The sequence below is a fragment of the Pleuronectes platessa genome, chromosome 3 (genome assembly GCF_947347685.1).
Source record: "Pleuronectes platessa chromosome 3, fPlePla1.1, whole genome shotgun sequence".
Lineage (NCBI taxonomy): Eukaryota > Metazoa > Chordata > Actinopteri > Pleuronectiformes > Pleuronectidae > Pleuronectes > Pleuronectes platessa.
Window position 1 is genome coordinate 16,661,077 of NC_070628.1, and position 18,257 is coordinate 16,679,333.

Consider the following 18,257-nt stretch of genomic DNA (forward strand, 5'->3'; position numbering starts at 1 on the left):
ATAATGACCTGTCCCCAAAACACCTCCTGAGAAGACTCGGAGGGAAGAGCTGTGCGTGGTCAGAGGGCACGATGGGAGATGATGGCTAAAATAACAGCGACAAGCCGGAAAACAGAGTGAGCAGACTCCGAACAGATAGCTGTAAGCAGAGACTGAGAAAATTAGAAACTAAAAGGCCACCGCAGCGGGGAAGCCATTGTGGTGGCGAGTACGATCGCACTGGGCAGCTCCCAGCACTGCCGGCAGAGCGACCGCAGCTGTAACTCAAAGACCAAACATTTCTGGGAAACACGAAGGGGGAACGAGCCACAAAGACGTCCACAGCTGCAATAGAGGGAACTGGTACAGGGTAAACGACAAATAGAGCCCATGCTGCAATAAATCACAAACCACCAAGTATGAGCTGGGAAAGGGGCTGGTTTGAATATCTCAAGATGGATGCTGTGAAGAGTTTAATGAGGAAATGAGAGCTGATTTCTGAACTTTATGATTCTTTGTAGAGCCAGACTGACTGTTGACCAATATGAGCCTCTCACAGACATATTGGTGTCTGCCGATACGCACTGATACAAAAACTTTGATTTTACAGAGTAAACAATGCAGTAAATACGTAACATTTATGCTTTTACGAAAAAAGACGAAGTCCAAACCTATATATTTGTTTTTTTAAATTCTTAAGAAGGTTTATGGTTAATCTGTAAGATAATAAGCCTCAATTAAATTTCTTTGACATAACAGTAGTACTATCCTGTTCTTCTTTCAGTACATCCTGTGGAAAGCGATCAGGACAAAAAACCAAAGTAAAATCCCTAATGGAGGCCTCTACAAGACAGTATAACAGCAAATGTCTGTTCATCTCTTTTATACTTATATACTAAGTTATGAAAGTAACATTTATTTATTTACTAATCAACAAAAAGCTCCCATACTCTCGCTAAAACTAAAATCCAGAAGAGGAATCCATGAGCAAACAGCAGGGAAGGAACTCAAGAGAAACGAGAGTTAGCGATCCAGATTGCTGAATGAATAAACGATAAGAAATCTGGGGGGCCAGTTAAGTAATTTCATTCTGTAAAGAACATTCTCAATGATAAGCTCTCGAGAGCGATATGGGGATCGATTGTGTCGCAAACAAACACAAGTTGTTTGTGAAGTACACGCCTAGACACGTTCTGTGATTAACAGTGATCGCTCCCGAATCAAAAACCAAGTGACAGCCTGAGCCTCAAAACCTGGAGGCGTGACGCTGCCACGTCGCTGAAGAGAGAGACCACCGGAAACTGGAACATTCCTCCCCCCCCCCACCCCTTGAGTGTCTGCAGACAACTTGTCACCTCTGACAGGACACAGTATATTTGACTGCCTCCCATGTGTGACTGACATGTTGATGAGGACACATCCTCTTGCTGTGAGTAGCTACAAAGATACAGATACAGAAATGTACCATCGCCAACTTCCTGCTGCATTTTACAAAACTTGCTGGTGACAAAACCACAAACAAAAACACAGCATCACTCGCAGATTGGAGGAGGACAAGAAGGACCACGTCCATGTGAGACTCTGCTCTACACACATGGATACACTTAGCCCCGAGAGCGATGAAGACACACTGTAATGTGGGAACGAATACCTCAGACCTACAGCCTGGTTGTTTACTCTCAACCAAGTTGACGCCTTTTCTCCTTTGAGCTCTGCTGCCTTCAGGGCAAATTCTTTGGTCAAAAAAACAGGCCAGAAGTAAACTGAAGGCTCGGACATGATGGGGACGTCTCCACAGCAGTGAGTAGTTTCGATAGACTCATAGAACCAGGTTTTCAAATCTTTGTGTGCACCTGCAAACACAATGCACGGTTTCTTGGAATTGATATCTCCGACAAGACTTGTTATGCGATATCAGGCTTTTAATTACAGCAGAGGGGGGGGGGGGGGTGAAGGCTGTGTGTGTGAATTATTTCATGCTGCTGGGCCCCAAACAATCCTAATGAAGTGTTTATCTGTGGTGATTGAATTACTTACTATCGTCGAGCTAATCTGATTAGCATTATGCAAACAATGGCTGAGTGGCTTTAACTGGCGCCTATCGTGAAGCATGTGGTAATAAAGCTTTATGTAAATCAGATAGGAGGCAGCACTTGAGGATTCACAGGCTCTGTGTGATCCAACACCGCTGCTGTAACAACCGAATTTCCCCGGGGTGTGGATCAATAAAGTTTTATCTCATATCATACAGTCGTCTCAATGAGCACTACTACTTGACCAAACTGTTCATGAAGGAGAAAAACATCACAAGTTTATGTTTTCTTGTTGATTTAATGAGGTGTTGAGAGATTTCAGATGCGGAATCCAACCAACGCAACTTTTTCAAACTTGTTTTTCCGGTTGCTGCCCTCTGGGGCCCAAAAGAATTTAAGCTAATTGAGTAACCACAACCTAATGTTCTTCCCACCATGAGACCAAAGAGAAGAGTTCACCATTCCCCCTGGAGGAGCGAAACTAGACAAGAAATGAAATTGACCTGTGCCTCTCTTCACTCTTTCCTAGAACTTGGAAACAAACTCCCTAAGAGAGCAGCAGACACGAGGGATGTTTCAAAACCAAATCAGGTTGGAACCAGCCCGGCTCCATCAGTGCCTTCACCGCTGGATCAAAGTGGGTCTGCACACTGGCCTGATGCGTGAGGAGCTGTGAGAAGACATGGCCCCGAGCAACTGGAAACTTAAAGAGCAACAGGGACTTCTCCCGATTGGTCAACCCTGGGTCCCCCTATGGGGGGGTTGATTATCCATGCATGCTCCAGGGCTGAGGAGACAATGGGAGGGAGAGGGAGAAAGAAAAGAGGAGGGGAGTGAGTTAGGGGAGGGGGGGGGGGGGGGGGGGGGGGGGGGAAGGGTGGAAGTGACCCCCCATACTCTCCCCCTCTGGCTGAACAATGGGGAAGAACAGAGAAGGGGGGGAAAGGAGAGAAATCGAAAAGGCACAAGGCCTGCGAGCAGCACGAGTAGTTTACTGTGGATCTCATGGTAACAACCCCCCCCCCTCTCAGCCGCCACACTTTAACACTGCTCACACACAAGACACCAGGTCAAGGAACTCTGACACCAGCCGCGTCCAGATCTGCTCCTCCCTGCCTCCTCCCTCCTCCACACGGATCCCTTCTCCACAATCATCCACGGGCATCAACAAGACAACAAGAAAGCACACGGCGAACGTGCGAGCGACTCACCCAACCCTTTCCTCTCCTGCTCCTCTCTCTTCCTCTCGCACGTCTCTTCCTCTCTCTCTATCACTGCTCCAGCTGGTGAGGCTGGTGTGCTGCCGCGGCTCTCCTGGCCACGCCCACACCCCCGTCACGTGACCGCCGTCCCATGCGGCTCGGACGGCACTCGGCGGCCACACCCATCATTCAAGAGAGAGTGAATGGAGATCCTCGTGGATGTGGGGGAGCCCAGCTCAAGACATGTGATGTTAAGTGAACGCTCCAGAGGACAGTGTGTGCGTTTGTGTGTGTTTTTTTGTGTATTTGTGTGTTTTCACAGACAAGAGGAAACATCCTCCCTACATCCATGTCCTTGTGTGTGTCCATCTGCTCTCTCCCTCCCACTGCTTTGTTTCACAGAGGAGGGTATTAGATCATGTGTGTGTGCGTGCATGTGCGTGTGTGTGTTTCCACTGAAAACATTGGATCATCTCCTAAAGCCCTCCAGGTCTCAATTTCCCAAAACGCTCAGTTTACTTGTAACCTCAAAACTACCACAAGGCTACTCGGACAGAGCTTAACTTCACTTTTTCACCATATTGTATATAGACATGTATTGAGATTAGAAGCAAAATTTTTACATACACACCAAATTTCAACTGTTTAAAGGTATTCCCATTCTACATATGCCGGATTTCATAAAGATCTCTGCATCATTTCATGAGAAATTCTGAAAAGATCTAAAACATAACCTCCTAGTAAATACGCTCAGGCTCCTTTTTCTTGCAAAGAGATATTTCCAACTATTACAATCACTTCCTGGATGCTAAATGTGGAACTGAAGCTTAGTATAAACTCTTCTGACAGTTTTTTTTTATAGTTAAATATAAAAAGCCAGCTCAACACAGCCCAAAACATAATAATGTTTTGTGTGTGCTTAGCTGCGCAAAGCTTTAGCGACAAACCATTATAAATTAGAAGTGGTTTGTTTTTGTGACAGAATAAACAAACTCTATCTGCTGATGAGCACATGATCAGATAGCACAAAGCTCCTGGCAAGCTGTTATCTTTACACAAAGAAATGGTACATCACTTTTTTCCAGAGTTTGTGCTCATCTGCTGGATGTATAGACAGATGAACAAGAAACTGGCCCCCTCACTAAAAGACAAACACGAGCAATTGTCATAGATGGTTTTGCTGGAGCTCTGCTTTCTCGATTAGTATTTGCCTGTTTTTTACCCGTTTACCACTCAGTGTGCAGCAATATGAAAAAGTAATGTAACAACTGGAGTGAATCAAGCGGCGCTGGCGTCCAACCTCGCTGCTAAACAAGACAAACGTTCCAAAAGCCAAACTGCTCTCTGGAAATCTGTTTTGCTCTTCTGAGCTTCCTGTGTCCCAGCCCTCCCACAACAGAGGGATTCACATTCATCCGTCCAGCTCACTTTAACTGCAGAATGCTAATGTAGCCGACATGTAAAAGAAGATATTTTTCTCAGAAATAGATGTTGAGATTAAAGAAAGATGCTGGTCATGAGGTGGGGCTGATCCTCACTGACTGGAACAAGAGATGATTAATTTGCTCCTTTGTTGCATGGATGTGGCTCAACTTTTTTTTTTCCATCAACATGCAGACTGAAGGCGTGAGAGAGGTTTTCATAACATTCAGCACAAATGTTTCCTTCCTGTCAAAGCTGGAGCTCACATCTGTCTTATCTGCAGTGAATGTGAAGCATGAATGCATCAACAGTTATAATTCACAAATCATAGTCTCATTGCTAGTGTCCTAATATTTTTGCGGCTTTTATTGATAGATTCATTGTAGACATGCAAACAAGTCTTCCAACAATTTTCTTATTTCCTTGGGATCAGAATCCCTAATGACAAAAAAAAATGACAACCCAAAACAACCTAAATATTTTTACTGTCCCACTAAACTGATAAACTGCTTTTCTTTAGGTTCCGGGCAAAAACGTCAGACATGTTCCCACTGTATATCTCTTTTTGATAAAAGGACGCAGTTTCCCCATAGCCGTAAACAAAAAAACCAGGCTGTCAGTATGGAACCCATGACCCCCACCAATGTCAGAGTTTTACTATTTCCTCTCATGGGAAAAAAAGCATCAAAGTTGAGTCTAAGATCCTGAAAAGAAGCTTTCAGCAAAAAAATTACGGCAAATGTATTAAATTAGAGACCAAGCTTGCTGAGTAACTGTGCAGGGCGAGGTGAACATGATGCAAAGTGTGTTTGTTGGTTTCATGCACGGACGATTTCCATCTACACTCGCGAGAAAATAATTTTAGACTTTTACACTTTTAATTTGATCATACCATAATTTCTGCATGAGTGGGAGGTCGCATCATAATTTCTTCAACAAAATTCAGTCAGGAATCAGAATTTCCTGATTGAAATCATGTGCTTGGTGGAGCAGTAAAAAGCTCCAAATCAGTGTGTTTCTTTAATTCTTCTTTTGAAATACAGTAGCCATTTTGCATCAAAACACATGTCAACATTCAGTTTCATCAAAACATGTGGGATGAAGAGGTAACTGAGCGGAAACACTGATTTGGACCAGAGTTCAGGGCTGATTGCTCGAAGGCCACTGGATCTGGGGCAGAGCACATATGGAGGTGATTAAAAGAGCCACCTCCATGACTCAGCAGGCCGAGTGACTCAGTGACACGTCTTTCCTGAGAGCCGGAGGAAAGGCTGAAACCAAGAGGAGGAGGGGAATATGGGAAAGAGAAGGCAAAGGGGGGGAAAAGAGATGGAGTGTAAGAGGAGGAGGGAGTGGGAATAAGGCTGGGGATGGTTGGACGAGTGAAGAACAGGAGGGAGAAGGGGAAAGAGGAACAACATCTGGCTTGGCCTGGATATTTACAGGGGAAGATATCTGGGTCTGTTGGAGACTTCCTGTTGTGTTTTATTTGCTGTCGTTGTTCTGCTCCCCTGTGGCGCAAATGGAGACAGCATGTGTGTGATGAGCGAGGACGGCTTATCTCAACAACCCTGAAGTGGCCTCCGAGACTCAGGCTACAGCCACACTACTACGTTTTAGTGTTTAAAAAAAACCAACTCATCTATTCTACTACGGACACGCCTGATGTCCACACTGCTCTGGGGCTGCTTTCAGTCTGGACGGGCAGAAATAGAGATGTTTGGAAACCATGACGTAGACTCAGTGCTGACCCTGTTGTCTTCTGCATTTTACAATGATACATGCGTAGGAGACAAGCTCTTTATTGAGCAATCTGGTGTGTAGCTCTTTGCGCAAATACTAACCAAATGCTTCCTGTGTAGCCCGCGCGCGCATGTCTTCCTGTTTACATTAGCACATGCATGGCCAGTGTAAACGAGCAGTCCCTTGATAAGCATGGGTTTGTATTGATGGGAATTAAAAATGATATGGCCAGAGATTTATTTTAGTTTGAAAACACACATATTTCTAATGAAAACGTAGCAGCCTCGGCTTTCTGGTTGAAATCACATGAGGACACATCAACAGTACAGATGGACTGATCTATGCATTTATCTTGAGCTGCTCCATATGTTGACAGTTACGTCCTCTGCAGCTTTGTTCCTTAGACTTGCCCATTTCCCCTCAAGGTTACAATAACTCAGGCATGTGTTTGCATTTTCATCAACTTTTTACTGCACTAACAGAGTAGGAAGTCTGCATCGTATTATCATTATTAGGATGGCCCACATATAGAAGATTAGGTATTAGCCTTTGTTTATGGAGAAGTGTTTGTCTCTGGTATCTTTCTTGTCCATTATAAGCCACCAACGTTTTCTCAGCCTTTGTCAATTTCAAGTGCCACATGTTCAAACAAAACCATTTTGTTCTCACAGACGAGAACCTGTTTCTTCAAATCAAGAGAATGAAACAAGGATAAACTAGAAAGTAGAAGAGCGTACCTCAGCTAAGGCCCACTCCATCCATACATTATCTATGCCACTTATCCTTTGAGGGTTGCAGGGGGGGTAGGGGCTGGAGCCGATTCCGGGTGGCTTTGGGTGAGAGGCGGGTTACATCCTCTACAGGTTGCCAGTGTATTGCAGAGCCAACATACAGAGACAAACAACTACTCACACTAACATTTAAATCTATGGACAATCAAATTGACCGTCCTCCAATCTGCACGTGTTGGACAGTGGGAGGAGGTCGGAGTATCCCGAGAAACCCTATGCATACACGGTTATAACACACAGAAAGACCCCAAACTGGTATTCAAACCAGTGACATTCTTGCTGTGAGGCGACAGCGCCAAGGTCCAACAGTCTCCTTAAATTGAATCAAGTGGCACCAAATTTAAACATTCACAGATATCAGTTTTCTAAATGTGCCTGAGTTTTTGTCGAAATTTCTTATGAATTTACAAAAAAAGCAAAGAACCAACAAACAAATGGACAAGAGTGAAAACGTAACCTCCTTGGTGGAGGTTAAATAAAACAATAGGATGAGCAGAACTAAACAATGTGGTTTGCAATAAAATAACATAAAGACAGAAAGAGGTAAAGAATAGTCAACCACCATCTTGGTATCTTTCTGTGTATTCGTTTCACATATCCCAATCTGGAGAGGATACATCATACCCCCCCCAAAACACACACACACAATAGACAGCAGATACTCACAGTGATGATCCACCTCACGGTTGTTGTATATCTCACTGGAAGTAGAAGCCATCTCAGTCAGAGCAGGGTTTAAAAAGAAAGAAATAAGGCAAGAAAGCTCCAGTAGATTCCCACGCCTCTATGTAATGTTTATATGGCAGCTGCTGTTAAATAGCCCTCTGGTCTCAACGTGAACAAATCGGAGTAACTCTGCTCCTGATGCTGACAACAACTACTCGCTTATGTTCCGGAGACGCAGCCTTCCCTCGTGAGCAATAAACACAAAAGACTCCATGGGATCGGCCTTCTGGGGAATCCCTGGCCCCTCTCGGGATGTGTGTGGGGGCGAGGGACGGGGATGACTCAACTCCAAAATGAAGAGAGAAAACGGAAGGAGCTATGTGATTAAACTCTTCTGTGCGGTGCTGCGTGTCTCCCAGAAACGTAGAACCAAATCACGAAGATAATTATCTATAATAGAAGCCGTTCTTGTGCAGAGACACGGGAAGCTGATCGAGATTCTGCTTTTAGCGATCCTGAGCTATCATCTCTGTAACCTGTAATAATAATGTGAGGTTACATTTAAAATCTGTTTGCCAGGAATAGCCTTGAAGAAGCCCTTTGGTCCAACACATAATTCTGATGTTTAGTCTTAGAGTAGAGTCTTAAAATGTGTGGATACAAAGCACTTCACACCAGCGAGCTTGGAGGTGAGAATTCATCTTTAGCTCCTCTCATCTCTTTGAATCATGACTGATGATATCCAGTTTTATTCTTGTGCAACTTTTCTGACAGGATTGCAAGCTGAGGTCCTTCTTATAGTTTTCTCTGTTTCCAATATTGTTAAACTTGAACAAATGAACCCTGGAGAAGCCCTGGGTAACATGCTTTGTGAAAGGTGTCATATCTGCCAATTCATTCTACAAACTTCTGTATGTAGAATGCAAATCTTAACAACCAATTACCTATTCGGCTTCACAGTCAGAATGTGTATTGAAAATGGTCCGAGGAAGTGTAGTGTCAGATTTGGTGCGATTTGGACTTGGAATATGTTCAATAGCAATAGAAATAGAGTAAACAAACAGGAAGCTCCTTGCAGTCAGTGGGGGCGGGGCATAACAACCTCTCTGCGCACTGAGATGAACATATCCTCCCCTGCGTCCACGGATAAACAATTATATGAACAATAATATCTAACAATTTCATTGTAGATAAACTCTGTAGGATGAAGAGAAAGTTTTCTAACTTAGACTGTTTATTAAAAAGCTCTGCACACAACGTATAAAAAGGAGACAGTATATTGTTGTAGAACTGTTTGAGACGGACCCACTAATGACAAGGAATAATTTGAGAGCAGCTCCGCACTAATTAAAAACTTTACTTACCAACTTACTACTGCAAACCTCAACTATGACAGAAGATAGATGACAGAAAAACACTCTTTTAAAGTCTGTGTCAATTATTTACTAAAAAAAAGACTTTCCTTCTTGATTCAATAGGAGCTCTCTTGTATAATTCTAAAACATTCATCAGTGGGCAGATCAAAATCAAATCAAAAAAAGAGACAGCAGAAGGTTTGCATTAGTTCTCTGCCTTCAACCTAAAACTATTTATATGTTATGCAGTAAAATCCCCATTTTTTTTTAACAATGCTGCTTAAATGCTGAAGTGCTTTCCTAGTGGAATAGTTGAACTTTACATGTACAGAGCTGAGTGCCTGAAAACATGGTAATTGGCACTGGGACTGCACTTCAGCATCACTTCACCACAGCCCGGAGGACCATTGTGTTGTATCTTGGTGACGTTCTCACGTTGATCACGTGTAAGTATCTTCATTGTCCTCAGTTCCATTCGACAGAGGTAAAAGCTCTATGCATGACTTTTGCTAACTTGGCTTCAACACATCTCTGATCTGCACAAGCCAACAAACATTTGATAAACTAATGATCAAGAAACTGACAAAGCACCAACTTCATCCTAATGTCTGCTGTATAATCGTCGAGAAGAACAAACACTCGACTGTATAATCAGCTGTAGCTGGTTTGACATAAGGGATAAAGCTTCAACTTCATCACAGGCAGACTTCATACAGACACACATGAAACACTCGACCCCCCCCCCCCCCCCCCCGCCTACTCTCACCTACTCGTCTCAGCAGATGGCCTAACTAAAACACAAATGGCCATCTGTCTGTCCACACAAACACATGTACACAGCACACAGACACACACAAAAGACTGTTTTCCCAGTATGTCCTCCATCAGCCAACAACTCGGTCAAACACCATTAGCAGAGAATGTGAATAAAAATACTGACCTCACTTGAACCATTCTTCTTCATTAAAACACTGGAGCGTGATGTAATTTCTTCCTGGAAAGACTGAATATAAACCTGTTGCTTTGCAGATTGGTCCAATCAACCTCATTTATAAATATGTCAAATCACCCATGGTCATCAGGGAGAGATAATTACAAGACAGTCAGGCTTTGCACCTTTCAGATGTTTTCAGTAACACAATCACCTTGCAAGTCTTAATAAAATTATTTTCATGACAAGCAGCCCTGGCTAACAGCTGCAGTTCAGTCGCCCCAGGTCAGCTATGTTTGACTAATGACATAAAAAAAAGAATCTTCCATCTCAGCCCAACATGACTGAGGCTTCGCAGCTTCAGTTATATGGCCGAGATAAGCCTGGATGATTTTCATTCAGTTTCAGTTTCTTGGACAAAGGAACCTCGGCTCATATCTGGATTAACAAGAGGGAGGATTCACCCCGACACTGACAAGATAAATGAAGATAATGTCAGCAAAGAATAAACGTTATCTCCGTTTGCTTCATCACACGCTGATGGCCCATATCCTGCTATTTGTCTAATGGAGATGGAAAAAGGTCGACAAAGGTGGTTTGTGTGTGTGTATGTGTGTGCAGAGTTTGTTTATCCAAACCAATCCTTGTGGAAGTGTGATCGTTCTGCCAAAAGTCATATTCCCAGTCCGAGCTGAAATGAGGTGTTTGAACTCATGTGTGAATGTATGTGCTTGTTCGTTCTGTGTTTCAGTGCATGAAGGTAAAAGTCGTGAATCTGTCAGCGTCAGGTCACAGCAGAAGAAAGTGAAAGAAGAGCAGGCGTTTGCAGCAGATGTTGGATTTGGCAGGATGACGACAAAGGGACAGAGGTCTTTCAGCAGTGGTGGGAAACTTCTTTAACCCTTGACTTCCCCCAGATGCTCAATGTAAACTCTAACTTCCGCAATAGTCTTATCATGTGTGTGTGGGGGGGGGGGGGGGGGTGTTTGTGTGTTTATCTGGGTCAAAGGGGCTCCTCCTCCTTCAATGTAAGATGGTCATTAAAAAGGAAACGCTTTCTGTCCATCTTTTTGTTAATGTCCACACACTTCAAACAGCTGCATGACATTGTCTCGAATAAGTTCCTCTCCTTGAGATATACATTTGAAAAACGTATAACTTCCATCAGACATGAACAGGAAAGAGCCTGACGTCTGCATGTTGATGCATTCCTATAGCAACTGAACCGATGCACTTCAGACACTGGATTTGTTTAAGGCAGTTTCACATTCATTTTTCAGGTGTTGACTTTAAAACCCAAGAAAAAAAACTGCTTTATTATCACCCACCAGTCAGATTCACTGTCTAACTGGAGTTTACCGGTCAAACACTGCCTCCTTGTGGCCTCAGCAGGAAGCACGCTCGCGGTGTGTGGTCACGGTGGAGTAAATGAGAAGTGACACTTGTCACTGTTCTCACTGCGGGACATTTTTATCGAGCTGAAAAGACAGACGTAAGGATTTAGAGGCTCACTGACTTCAAGTGAGCAAGACGGCACGTTGTTTGGCAGCAGAGCAAAGACACAGTCAGGGACAATCTGTGCCTCAGAGCGAGGACGTCATCGTGTGATCATCTGAAGGCGAAGATAAAGAAGATTTGAGTGTGTGTGTGTGTAGGAGGGGGGGGGGGGCTGCTTTAGAAAGTGCTCTCAATGTGTAATTCATTAAAGCAATGCTCAAATGGAAGTTGTCTGATAGTTGTGATTGATTAGACTTCACTGAGGTGTTTTGTATTTAAGCCCTGAGGCTTTCTTAGTTTGGCTTCGTCTCTTCTTCCTCTTTCACCACGTTGTTTCAATTGTGAATAAATGAAGACAGAGTTTAACATGAGGTGGAGAGATTAAAGGCCTTGGATTGTTTTGGACTCTGACAGGGTAACATCCTAACGTGTAGGACCCCTCCTAAGCCTCACAATGAAGCTACGTCGTGTAGGAAACTTCACAATGATGTTATTCTCAGGTCAAAAGCTCAAACAGGCAAAACACTGACTTTCATTTCTCTGCCTCTCACCTTTTTTTCACTTGGTAATTAGTCAACAGGTCACACTGAGTAATGGGCTGGGATCAGTCCAGGGTAATTAGACTGGGAGAGGACTGACCTCAGATAGGCCTCCGCCTGAAGGAGCCTGCATGTGTGTGTGTGTGTGCATGTGTGTGTATATATGTGTGTGTATTTGTGTGTGTGGTGTGTGTGTGTGTGTGTGTGTGTGTGTGTGTGCATGTTGTTGAAAGAAAACAAAAGTAATACAATTTTGAGAGGAAGAAAATGTGTTTGTGTGTATGTGGAGATGTGTCATTGAAAGAACATAAAAGTAAGACAAGATATGAGATGAAGAAAGTGCATGTGTGTGTGTGTGTGTGTGTGTGTGTATGTGTATGTGTGTGTGTGTGTGTGTGTGTGTGTGTGTGTGTGCATGTTGTTGAAAGAAAACAAAAGTAATACAATTTTGAGAGGAAGAAAATGTGTTTGTGTGTATGTGGAGATGTGTCATTGAAAGAACATACAAGTAAGACAAGATATGAGATGAAGAAAGTGCATGTGTGTGTGTGTGTGTGTGTGTGTGTGGGTGTGTGTGTGGGTGTTTGTGTGTGTGTGTGTGTGTGTGTGTGTGTGTGTGTGTGTGTGTGTGTGTGTGTGTGTGTGTGTGTGTGTGTGTGCATGTTGTTGAAAGAAAACAAAAGTAATACAATTTTGAGAGGAAGAAAATGTGTTTGTGTGTATGTGGAGATGTGTCATTGAAAGAACATACAAGTAAGACAAGATATGAGATGAAGAAAGTGTGTGCCCTTTCCCGACCTATGGACAGGCAGAGACAAATCACCCTCAGCCCTCCACTGGCTCCTCCTCCCCACTTTCAGAAGGTCAACCCAAAGACAAATGGCTTCACTTGCTCCTTCGTCCGTAATGACTACACCTCCATTAGGAGAACAAATGTACTACAAGATAATCTGTTTATTTAGGCAAAGCTACGGCTAATTCCATCTCAGGCTCTGCTCGGTTGAAACGAGGACATGTCTTTTGTTCTTTGCCATCACAACAGGAAGACGCGACACAATGGCACAACATGGAGCGAACCTTGAAATACACATTTCAGTACATCCATACCCTCCATTTCCCGTTCCACCTTTTTTTAGTGCATGAACAGCGATGCAGCTCTTAACCCTTCGATACACAATATAGGTCAAAAGTGACCTGGCTCAGTTTTTTTTTTCTATATCTTTGGAGTGAATGAATTTCATCATTCAGTATATCAGTATATATCTGTACAGGAGAATGATGCCTGTCTAATTCCACAGATACTCCCTTCTCTCTCCAAGGTCAGGTTATAGATAAGGGGCCACCTACAGTACATTGTAGTGTCTCAGTTGAGGGACTTTCATATCTTATTTAGATGCCCCAGACAGAGAGGCACCAACCTCAACTCTCACCAACTTCAATTCTTTTGTGTATTTCACCAGTGGCAAGATCTAAGGACACAATGTGATTTAGGAATACATACTTTAGACTTAACTGTTCAATAGGTTCAATACATGTAACATAGAGAGGGACAGAAATTCTAGCCATTCATGGATGTGCTGTTGGAATGGGCGACCCAAATTGAGGAAAATATACTGGGATACTATGGGAGACATTTTCAGACTGGGAGGGGAGGGGGGGGGGGGGGGGGGGGGGTGACAATGCCTCATGTTACTCTGTTAGCGTTTGTATATTGTGTCACCTTCTGTTCTCCTTGATGCATCAAGTCTACATTAAAACCTCCTGCATAAGATGTCAGTTGCTGCCTGTGTTCTCCTGTCACCAGCTTCCAGAAAACTTCCAAAACACAAATATGCATACAGTTTGTATTCACAACGGAACACCTACCAATGATTTCCTATTGCTGCTTTGCACATCAGATGCTTGTAAGTCTTATTTTACAATCCATTACTAGTGAGAAAGAGATATGTAGAATGCTAACTAGCTGTTAGCTAGCTAGCGTCTTTTTTTGGCTAGTTAACCATACCTAGATCAACAAAATAAAACTTGAAATATAACAGTATATACTTAATAGACTGATCATTATGCATTGGAAAAAAGGCTTTTGATTTTCTTTTTCCAGAGTGTTAGTTTGGCTGGTCGCCGTCATTTTAGACTTACAGTTGACTTGCTCCTAAAGATGCTGAATGAAGAACAGGATGAGGAAAATGAGGTGGCAACTCTTAATCTTGAAAAGCAAAAAGCTAAGAAACACCAAGCCATGCATCAAATAACACAGGAAATGACTATAGGTCATTTTTGACCCATGTTATGCATTTGTGATGCATAGCTTGTGTATCAAAGGGTTAAATACTTCCTCCTTTTTCACAAAAAAAAACTAAGAGAGTAACAAAACGAAGCTACTGGATGAGACCCACTCCATGACATAGTGATGACAACACTATTCATGGTCAACCTCCCTCTCTAATGACCCCTCATTGTGTATATTCATCATTATAATTTAAGGATGAACATACTGGAATCACTGGACGTAAGAGTCTCCAGCTGAGACAACTTGACTTAAATTTGAAATGTGGTGCGACTGTGCTATTTCTGATCACAGGTGGTGGTTTGGGTCTCGAGATGTTAGATAGAGCTCCATCTGCAGCGTGTGATGGATTGATGAACAGCAGGCCCGCCTGTCAAGATAAGGTTTCCCATCTGGCTCGACACACAGGATTAGAGCAGATAAAAATCACAGCCAGTCTATCGTGTCTGTAGCCTGAAGTGAACTTAGAGCTGGTGTTTTTCTTTATCATTCTTTACCCCAGAATATCACTTATTTCATCAAATTAGAGTCATAACAGTTATTGTGGATTCTTGTACATCTGCCAGCACTTGAAGCTACACTACAGTTCATTAGAGTCGAGTATTAAAATGTGTTTCATACACATGTTTATATTTCTTTGTGTATATAACAATTATTATGGATTTCACACTAGATCCAATAGTTTTGACCCTTGAACACAAGAGCTGCACACAATGGGATTTTGCTTATTATAAATGAAATAAATTGGCAACATTTCAAGTCCAACAGAACATGTGTGTCTATGTGTCCTCTCCTTTGCTGACTGCAAGCAAAGATTGATCTTTCTCATCAATACACCTACTAAAGTTCACATATCAGTTCACATCGAACTTTCACATCAACATCCCAGTGTACCTCACCCTCTGTGACGCTTCAGATCAGAGCACAGAGGGAGGGAGGCGAGGAAGCCGAGCGACGTAGATCACATGAGAGCGGAGAAAGGAAGTGCACTGCAGTGAGGTCACACAGCGGGGGAAACAATCGGACGGAACAGCACAGGAAGCACAGGATATTGTGTGTGTGTGTGTGTGTGTGTGTGTGTGTGTGTGTGTGATGTCATTTCCTCTTGGAATGACTGAATGGTCCGGAAAGGAGGGTATCAAATACACTTGAGACAAGTTGACAGCCAAGTGAAAATATATATTTAAAAACAACATTCAATAATTGCTGATTTATAAATAAATACTTGGAATTGGAGAAATACGGCAAATCATTATTTATAAATATCCCTATTTCACACATGCCACCAGACCAATGGGTATTGGATAGACCTTGGAACTTAGAGATGACTAAATTTCAGTTATTTTAGATCTGTGAATATTATAGGTGGGGCCAGCAGGAAGTTTACCACTCACTTAGATCTCTGTTAGCCCTTCTCCTTACTGACAAATAAGTAGCTATGACCTCTATAATCTAGAAGAGGGCCATGTAAAAGTTTCAGCACAGATGAGAAATTCATAGTCACATTCAGGAGGAACTTTATGGCAACATGATACAAGCACTGGGTCATTTTTTAAATATACTGTGGGAAATGTGCCTACGATACATCAGCCAAATGACAAAGTGCATTACTTCAGAGACTTTTTGGTATTTCGGCTTCGGGCCGTGTATAAAGTACAAACCAGGATTACATAACCTCATATGACCTAAATCATCAAGCAAACACACCCATCATTATGTTTCATCAAGAGCTAATTATAAAATGCTTGGCAGTCTGTTTAATATGGGGATACCAATGCCATACAACACAGTTTTGCCTTTTACAGTTGTTTTGTGAGTAAAGGCACTGATACATAAATAACAGATAGAAAAAGACCAGTAATGGCTAAAGTGGCTATAATTAATACTTTCGATAATGATATATGATGATAGTTTGATAAATATAAAAACAATATGATTGGGGTCACTAACTGAGGCTATAGGCAATTATCAGTCAGATTTTTAGAACATGTCTCGCCTTTCGAACATAGTTTAGTTGTTGTGCCGCACGTCTGTCATAGTTTAGTTTCTGGCTGCAGCAGATAGATGTTGCCCTCAAAAAGCTCTAAAAGCTCACGGTACCTGCCGAGCAGCACACTCCAGAAACAAAGAGTTAGCTGAGCTATATCCAGATGTTCCCCTGAGGGTCTGGTGGAGACCAAACACAGAGCAAATACTAGACTAACTCATAACATGTAACCAACACTCATCAGGTGGATACAAATACCTCTCGAACAGAATGATGATACTGATCTGCAACTGCAGGATGTGACACAATGCACGCATATAACACTTTTACCACCGCAACTTTAACAGTAACAATATCTCAGTGTTATATTTACAACTTCTTTCCGCTGGCACCATGTGAGAAAAAGTATATGCAGGTTTATGTTTCATATAATCCACTTTGTTAGTTGTTAGTGACCCTACATTTACACAAGTCTAGTTGTGTAGCTGTGAAGGAGCTCAGGGTACATTTATACTGCACAACCGTGTGAAAACTGCAACTACTACGCCTGACACCAACTCTACTCCAGACTTTTAGAGCTGTTTAGAGTTTGAAAATGTTGCTGGTCCCGTTTTGATTTAAAAAGAACACACATTCACAACTGCTGGCTAATTGCGTCGTTTTGGTCATGACGTAGCCTTTGCTGATTCGTCAGGCTCCCATCACATGACCCCTCCTGTAAGAAAGCGACCGGCATAAGCCTTGGGTAGTAGGACACAATATGAATAATCAATTACTAGCATTGCTGAAGTGCAGTGATAGTATAGACAGGAATTTAAACTGATATGTACACAAAAACGCTCATTTGGACAACAAATTGTTTTGAACATGGATAAGACCTTACGTTCGGCTTACTTAGGTGGCAAGTTAAAAAACTGTAATGTAAACTGTTTTTATATCAATTCACAAGCTGCTCCATAGAAACCCAGTGGCCTTAACCTCTCTGTGTTTCATCTGCTTTAATACTAATTACTATTTAACTGCTGCACCACTGGTCTGGTGCGGCCAAGGTTATGCTTTCATCACATAAGAAAAAAGCCACATCGGCTCCAATTCTGCATGAACAGACATGGACCACCACAAATACAGACAGTCTGCTGTTAGTACTGACAGATCGGCCTCCGAGGACACGGTTACTTGTGTTACTGACAAGCATGCAGACATCAGATTAATCAAACAGACCCATTCCCTTGACTGAATTCTTTTTCTCAAAGACAGTCTCAGAGGGAGAAGAGAAGCAGCAAAAGATAAGAAGCAAAAACTTCAAACAAATCAGTCTACGGGAATTAAAGCTGGAAAATGTGACAAGACTTTTTTAGTCAGTGTGGTGTGACTGTGACTGTGAGCTAAGAGTGAAGAGTTCCCTCTTCCTCATCACATAAGAAAATATATCTGCTTTAACTGGAGCTTCGGATTGTCTCCACTTATGACACTGCCGCAATAAACTACTAAATGCTCTGCTCAATTAAAACATGACAGACGTCTCCAATTCAGACTTTACTCATCAATCCAGAAAGAGAGAATCTATAAAAGATTTAAAGGAAACGATGTCACAGACAGAAAACGATTGAAGCATGTTAGCAAAGTGCATTATCTGCAGTAACCTGTTCTTTGTTTTGTTATTCATTTGTTCTAAAAGCATGTTTCTTAATGAAAAATAGGGTTTAGAGGAAATTTTAGGCCTCGACAATCTGCCCAAAGAATTCAATGAAACAATGATTACCTCATTTTTCCTCAGACACCATTGGGTGTAATTGAGACTGCAACTATGGAAGAAGGCCCCAAA

At 42.5% G+C, this 18,257-nt stretch overlaps 1 protein-coding gene across 5 annotated transcripts in view; it reads right to left on the reverse strand.

Annotated features, from left to right (window-relative positions):
* Positions 1-18,257, reverse strand: part of LOC128436985 (septin-9) — a 60,993-nt gene that overhangs the window by 26,050 nt on the left and 16,686 nt on the right. Inside the window, exon 1 of one of the 5 annotated variants that reach the window (XM_053418936.1) lies at positions 7,837-8,071. The exons of 3 other annotated variants lie outside the window; for them this stretch is intronic. In XM_053418936.1, the coding sequence (XP_053274911.1) occupies positions 7,837-7,888 (52 nt within the window). In that variant the 5' untranslated portion in view covers positions 7,889-8,071. Of the gene's footprint in view, positions 1-3,223; positions 3,344-7,836; positions 8,072-18,257 lie in introns of those variants that run through there. One more of the 5 variants, XM_053418938.1, reaches the window with a different exon arrangement.